Genomic DNA, 7977 nt, shown 5'->3' with positions numbered 1-7977 from the left:
TAGGAGAAGTGCTGCTCACACTGCAACAGCTTCAAAGCAGTGTTATCACAGTGTTGGAGTGGAACATGTCCCCACCCAGGGATTTGGAGCCTTCTCCTAGTAGCATGGTATGTCGTACCTAGTAATGCTAATATTTAATGAAATGTTGCTTTCACATTCCTATTTAGTTTTCCTTTAAGAGTTGGAAAAAGAAATCTGATTAAAACAAAGTTACATTTTTAAAAAAAGCTTTCCCTTCTTCCTTATTCAGAGCTGCAGTATCTCCCCCTTCCACACCCACCCACCCAAAGCAGTTCTTGCAGCCTTCTTGGTTTTAGACAGTTTGATGGAGATAGTAGGAACACAGAATCCCTTGGGTACGGAAAAGGCATTCAAATTAGAAGTAAAATGAACCGTCTGCATTCATGCCCTTCTGTAGCAGCATCTAAATCCATGTGAATCCAATTCTAGTTAGATCTGCAATATCACTATTCCAGAAGGTCCTGGGAAGAAAAGATAGATAATACTTCTTGTTAACATTTGATGATCATGATTCTTTACGGTTTTGCTGTGGCAAATACAACCCACTTAGCCCCCCAGAGATATACAGCTTATCTTTTTCAAAGTGACATAAGCCAAAATCACATGCTTGGGGTTCAAATTTATCTTTCTAACCCAACATGTACTGCTCAGAAAGATGCATGGTGTGCACACATACACATCAGTTACAATGACTTGCCTCATCAGAATCATCATGGTAGCCAGTTTTATTGGCATCTGGTGTGTCAACTCCATCAAAGCCATTAGCTTCCGCATGCTGCTGCAGGACAGAGTATCGGTGAACCAGAAACCTGCATGACAAACACACATGAAATGAACTTGGCCCTATGGCTGTAGCATCAACATTTTTTTAACAGAAGTGAATATAACGTCCAGAGACTTTTGGAAGAACTTTATATGGGTTGCTGCTGAGACACCATTTCTCTGGCTGTTTTATCTGGTCTAAGCCAATAAACATTGGGTATCTTAAGAACCTATATAGGATTAAAAAAAAAACTGGCAGTGCAACAATGCTACATGAATCCATCTGTCATTTTGGGCTAAAGTGTCGTAGGTATGCAGCTGGCATGTAGTTTTATCTCTCCTAGCGAAGTTGTGGAACAGGTATTGGGATGGATGAGGGATGAAGGCAAGAATATAAGAGCTTGCTGGATCAGGCCAATGACGCATCTAGTTCAGCATCCTCTTCTCACAGTAGCCAACTAGATGCCTATGGGAAGCTCAAAATCAGGCAAGACAGAGGTACTGTGGGCAGGCAAGCCTGCTGATCTAGGAATGTGTGACCAGGGTTGCCACGATCACATCTGCAGTTTGGGGGTTCTCCTGGACTCAGAGCAGTTTATGGAGGTACCCATGACATCAGTTGTCAGGCACTCCTTATGGGCTGTGGTCAATTTGCCAGTGGCACTCCTTTGTGAAGAAAGTGGACCTGACTGTGGTAATTCATGCCCTGGTTACATCAGATTGGGTTATAATGTGCTGTATGTGGGTCTGCTTTTAAAGACAATTTAGAAGTGCCAGCTGGTGCAGACTGCTTGGCCCCCATAAACAGCTGTACAGTGGTACCTTGGGTTACAGACACTTCAGGCTACAGACTCCGCTAACCCAGAAATAGTACCTCGGGTTAAGAACTTTGCTTCAGGATGAGAACAGAAATTGTGCGGTGGCAGCAGGAGGTCCCATTAGCTAAAGTGGTACCTCAGGTTAAGAACAGTTACAGGTTAAGAACGGACCTCCAGAACGAATTAAGTTCTTAACCCGAGGTACCACTGTAGTCTGATATAAAGCCTTATCTGTACTGACTACAGTGGTTGCCAATGTGTTTTCAGGTCCAATCTAAAGCACTGGTTGTTAGTTTTAAAGTCCTAAACCATTTGGGATCTGGTAATTTGAACAACATAGAGGATAGAGGATAGGGGTGCCTGGCGTGCTCTGATCATTGGGATCACGAAGAGTCGGAAACGACTGAATGACTGAACAACAACAACAACAACTTGAAGAATTGCTTACACTTCGGTTTGGGCTCCAAGACCAGCCACAAATACCCTCCTTACAGGCCCACCACTAAGATCTATCAGGTCGAAAAACATGAGAGCACCTTTCAGTGATGGCCCTGTCCCTGTGGAACTCCTTCCCACAGAAGCCTCTCTGGCTTGTTTTAAATGGGCCTTACTGACTTCACTATCCCAATCTGCTTTTAACTGAATATGGTCGGTCATTATATAGTTACAACTCCTGCTGTTTTATGTATGTGTTATGTTACATGGCTACTGTTTTTCTGTTTTGAATTGGTTTCATGCTCTTAATTCTGAGCTGTGGTGGGAGAGTCTCTGGCGCTGAAAGGCAGCATAAAAATAACTGAATAATAGTTAAAAGTAAGAATGATCTTGCCAATCCCTTCCCAAGGCTCACCTTCCTCCACAAACGTATTTCTTAATGATGACTACTCCAGCTACAGCGGTCATAAGCATCAAGCCTATTACAGCCAGGATGACTGGAGTGGAGCTAGAGGAAGTAGACTGTAGAAAGAAAAGAGAGAGATTATTAAGTTTTTATGACAAATTATTAGATCACTTCAATTACTGAATCATTTCTATAATGATTCTCCTAGCATATTCTCCATACCTCAAGGTCTTACTCTCTTGTCCTGCATGGATCACAGGAGGACTATAAAGATTTGGGGAGAAAGAATGAAACAGCTGATTTTGGAAAGGGTGAAATTTGACTACTTAGTTCAGAATGCCAAACCGCAGCTTCAGCAGCCAATTTGGAAAGCTCATTCATTTTACTGCTTGAACAGAGTCAAGGTTAATATTGGCAAAGCATTTTAAGAAAAACTGCTTCTCAAATATTAACTACAAATGGGCTGTTTTTCGAGCACTCTTTTTACACTGGTTAGATTACTCTCTTTCTCCCTCTCATATATATGGGCAGCCTGCAGCCTTTGAACTATATGCAGCTCTCAACCCAATTTCAATTGACCCCCTGCATGCCATCACTGCAGACCTCTGACAAGAGTGATCTGTCACTCTAGCACACTGGGGAGGAAAAAGAGAAGGGGGTTCAGAGAGAAAAAAGGGATGATTCCACTCACCAGTGGCTTTCCCCTGCCAGCATGTGGCCTCACACAGAATAACCCAAGGAAATATGGCCCTTGACAGGGGGGGAAAAAGGTTGCCCACCCTTCCTCTTTGCCCCACTACAATTCTTTCTGCATTTTTTAAAACTTACCAGCTGGCTTGAGTTCAAGTAGTTGCTAGTGCATTTTTTTTTCAGATCAGTCTCTTCACGGATGGGATTTTCCCCACCAACACATTTGTCTCCCGGGATCTTCCGATATCTGAAATTCAACAAGAGTCTCAATTATTGCGAAGCTTCTTTTATTAGTGACAGCTTTCCAAGCCACCTAAAATTAGCTAACCCCTTCATGTCCAAGCATCAGTGGGAAGTTGAGAACATGGTTTCACCATTGCCAGGCTGGTTATCCTCAAATCACCTCTCCGACATTCCCCAAAGCCGTGATTCTTTCAGGGCTGGGCACCTAGAGGGGTATACATGTCAGGTCTATAGGGCTGAAGTGGCCTCCAAGAAAACATGGAAGTCACATGACATGAAAGTCAAGAATCCTCAAAAAATAAAGGCACATGTCATGCTAAATTATTTCAGCTGCTTACGGTCCACAGAATTTATAAGCCAAGATAGTTCTATCTAGAGAACTATCTCCCCACCCACAGAATGAATCACCTTAAATGTATTACAGATGGCTATACTACATCTTCTACTGGGAGATATAGTGCCATGGTCAGAACAGCAAGGGGCATATCTTGATTTTAAAAGAGATTCTTACTGTTCCAGAAACACAGTGTGTTCAGAGAGAGGAAGAGAATAATTTTACAGCGTATTTGCAGAACATCAGAAGATAGTCCTCTTCCCAGTAGCCTACACATATTTTTTTTGTTTTTATAAAAACAAATACACAGAGGACCAAGCCATCTCCTCCATCAATAATACCTGGTCACTGGCTAAGGATATTAACTCATATATAATCATAGAAAATTACCCGCTGGTCTTTAGCCGCTCTTGCTTCCCATATAGACAAAATTCTAGGTCATGCCCCTTCAGCTCTGGCTGCTCCACACACTCGGAATGGTTTTCTAGGCGGTAGTAGCCAAAATCACTGCATCGCAAATCCCAAGAGTAGGAAGACAGACGTTAACAACCCACACACAGTATGAGTATCAACTCATGCATCACTTCATTATTGCTGCAACTAAAATACCTAGTATGTGGTTGCTCAAACTAGAATTATACATTTTTAATGGTTACTCGGGAATTTGGTGATAATACTTCACATGCCTAACTTATCACTGGCCCATTATACTGACAGAACATTCAGGAGGAGAAACTACCCTATGACGGAGCATCCAGTTTCTTCAGGGGTGGCAAATACATTTCAGCCCAATGGATGCATTGAGGGTTAGCCCTCCTGCCAAGAGCCACATGCCAGAAGTGAGTGTGGTTGAAGTGGGTATAGCCAACACACACACACACACACACCAAACAAACAGACAAGAAGACAAACGCTGATTCAGCTGGGGCTGCAGAGGGGAGAATTCCCGGTGTTTTTATATCCCATTGCTAGCTTGGGGGCTCTCCTCGTACCCTAGCGCTGTAATGGTAAGGAAAAGGAAAAGTCTTCAAGGTCTTAACTCTGAAGGACACCGCACCATAGAAATAAATGGGGTCCATGTTAGAAGACATTAGAAGAAAGAGAAAGGGCTTTAGAAGACTTTTCTGTTTCCTTCCTGCAGGAACTCCTAACAAAGGCACCGCACCAGAGAGAGATGTGGAGCTTTTTAAAAAATAAAAAAGAGGTGCCAAAATAAAAAGAAGAAAAGAGGGTTGTGGGTCTCCAAAAATGGCAGGCCACAGGTTCGCCACCCCTGAATTATTTCCTACCAAGCATAAGCAATCTAATTTGCTAATATGCAGCACATGTTATCTATGGCAATGAATGTGGCCCTGAATGGAAAGCAGATTCAGTGCCAACGATGAACCCATGCAAATTGAAAAATTAGAACAGAAACCCATTTCAGTGCTGCTTGATAAACTGGCTGTGAATGGAAATGTTTTTTAAATATTCAATAAGCAACAGCAGGTGGGAGAAGATGACAGAGATATTGTGTACTGACTCCTTCTAGGGCCCTTTAAAACAACCCCACAACCAGACTGACATCAATGTTATTACTGGTTTTGTACAGCCTCAAAATCTATTGTGAGAAATCCAGATTGATCTCTCCATTTCCCCAGCACTCAAAAACCAGTGCTAGGCTAAAACTTGTCCTCCAATTTTGCAAGGTCATTTGCCCCTTTGCAAACTGGGGAGCTGTTTTCTGCACCTTTCATCACTGCTACGTTTGTAGAAATTTGTATGTGTGTGCATTGCTTGTCTTATTCAACCATATGAGGTGGCTAAGGAACCCTCTTTTTCCTCATTGAGCTCACTTGAAGTAGTGCAGAACTTACACTGGCTTCCATTTCAACAAAACATCCTGGAACACCCACATAACTATGTGACGTCAGGAGCCATATGGGTATACCAGGAAGCACTGCTGGGATGTAAGCCAGCATACAGAAAGCTTTCCGTGGCTGCAACTGTGCACAAAATTTCAGCTTTTAAAAACAGCTTCTTAAAGCTTGGGTGTTCCAGGAAGTCCTGCCAAGCTGGAAACCAAAATGAGGTCCATGGTGCTGTGAGTGTGGTGCTTTTGTTTACACAACATTTCAAGAGAAAAGCAAGGTGGTGGTAGTGGAAATATCTGCTTATTCCCACCTTGCTCTTTTTGAAGGCATGCCCAGTTCACACATACCCTTGAGTGGTGTAAAAAAAGAAGCCATTCAGGTTTAAGTCCAGCACTGTTGAAGACACACATTTATTGCAGTAATTTGGACTATGGCTCTGCAGGTTTAAGGGATGCAAAGGCCATGTTCAGTCTCGTTATTTTCAGGTATGAATTAATCATATACCAGCAAATTCAGTTTGTGCAGTTAAAGTGAATTTGGCACTCTTGCACAACAAACCTGCTTACAATCTCCCCATCCTGCCAAAACACCCTGGGATTTTTCTGGTAACAAAAGGGACGGGGAAATGCACTGGAAAGTGTGAGGTGCTGATGTTGTGCAGCATTATATCTGTGCAAACAAATCAGGATGAATGCTCAGTTAAACAGGTCATCAGAATGAGCCAGTACATGCATCCAGTAGAAGAAGTTACCAGCAACATAGTTCTGCTCCCTAATGTCTACACTATTTTCCATCTTCTTAAACTACACTCCACCCTTTTCATTGTTCTTTTTTCCACAGCTGAATGCTCCCCACAGAAGTTATCATGAGGGCCTTTTAAAAGCAGCAAACACAAGCAAAGCTGAACATCAGACATGACTGTTTACTGCAAAACCTAGCAGCTTAAATGAGAAGCCATTGAGATACAGCTTATTTTCATGATCAAGTTCCCAGCCTGAGACAACAAGGAAAAGAAGGAACATGCAAGCAGCATCTGCTTAAGACCCTGAACCACAGGAAGTCTCGGTAGGAACTTCTAATGGTCTAAAGCTGTGTGCACACCATACATTTAAAGGACATGACTTTCCCTAAAGAATCCTGGGAGTTGTAGTTTGTTATGGGTGCTGGAAACTGCAGCTCTGTGAAGGGTAAATCACAGTCACCAGGATTCTCTGGGGGGAAGTCATGTGCTTTAAATGTATGGTGTGTAGACAGCCCAAGTGTGGGGTATGTTTCTTTTCCCTAATGCTGCCCCTCTCCCAACACCCCAGTTACTGTCCGAGAACTTCAGATCCTGCCAAAGCCAGATTTTGGATCTGAACAAACAATGAGTTTGTATGATTTCTTTTAGTGAAGAGGATTTCTGCCACTTTTGTCTCAAATAAACGGTGTAGGTATGTGCATCTGCATGACACGTTATCTGTTTGTGAGAGATCTGCCTGCTTAAAATCTTGCATGCTCCTTCACTCACAGAAAATAGACCAGTATCAACCTGCACATCTTGTTATACTGATAATGGAATCTGGGTTGCAAAATGTGGCATTTCTTCTGAGAACCCTTGAGTTTCACCATATTTAATCAATGTTTAATCACTTGACTGCCTCCTTGAAAAACCTCACACTTACAGAGTCAGAAAACCAGAATTCTACATATGTCAGGAATGCGGAACCTGTGGCCTCCAGATGTTGCTGGGCTGCAGCTCCCACTAATCATGCTGGTTGTGATGATTACAGCTGCAGTCCAACATCTGGAGGGCCACAGGTTCCCTATCTCACTGTTTCAGAAAATGAACTACAGAGTCTGATTTAGTATTTCGGTGAAGCTCAAAGGGGTGGCGGGATGGGAGTTTGATCAGGCCATTTCAGAACAGTAAAAACACAACCATGGAAAGAGATTATGGGAGGAACTCTCCAAACATACCAGAGGAAGTCCCCTAATGTGCAAATGCAGACAGATGGTTGCTTGGTCACAACGTAGTCTCGGCCGTTCTGACAGAAAGATGACTTGCGAAGGCGCAGGTATTCCTCCTTGTAGCCCAATATGCAGCCATCTGCAGGGTCATTGGGATTGCTGGAGTGAGCCAACCACTTTGTGTAGTCCTTCTCCATACCTAAGGAGGGAATAATGACCAGATTCCTGAAATAGCCAAAAACTACTAAAATTCTGTGGGCTTTTCTGTATAATTCTGTGGTGCAATCACCCACAGAACTTTAATTCTCTGGAATTAAAGGGAGCTGCCCTGTAGCTTTCTCAAGTCTTTGTGGGGGAGAGGACACATCACATGGTTCCCCATGCCCCAACACGCTGTTGCCCACTGCTGCAGGACAAAAAGAGAGGGAAGGGCGGAAACCTCTCTCCTTCCTCTGCTGCCAATTA

General features: G+C 43.1%; 1 protein-coding gene across 2 annotated transcripts in view; it reads right to left on the bottom strand.

Annotated features, from left to right (window-relative positions):
- Positions 1-7977, bottom strand: part of SORT1 (sortilin 1) — a 52947-nt gene continuing 44970 nt past the window's right edge. For both annotated transcript variants that reach the window (XM_033152489.1, XM_033152490.1), the window contains exons 15-20: positions 7522-7711; positions 4100-4216; positions 3271-3379; positions 2452-2558; positions 719-830; positions 1-482 (exon numbers count right to left, since the gene is read on the bottom strand). In XM_033152489.1, the coding sequence (XP_033008380.1) occupies positions 468-482; positions 719-830; positions 2452-2558; positions 3271-3379; positions 4100-4216; positions 7522-7711 (650 nt within the window). In that variant the 3' untranslated portion in view covers positions 1-467. The remainder of the gene's footprint in view (positions 483-718; positions 831-2451; positions 2559-3270; positions 3380-4099; positions 4217-7521; positions 7712-7977) is intronic.

This window comes from Lacerta agilis, chromosome 6, assembly GCF_009819535.1.
Source record: "Lacerta agilis isolate rLacAgi1 chromosome 6, rLacAgi1.pri, whole genome shotgun sequence".
NCBI classification, from domain to species: domain Eukaryota; kingdom Metazoa; phylum Chordata; class Lepidosauria; order Squamata; family Lacertidae; genus Lacerta; species Lacerta agilis.
This window is presented reverse-complemented; position numbering and strand designations above follow the sequence as displayed.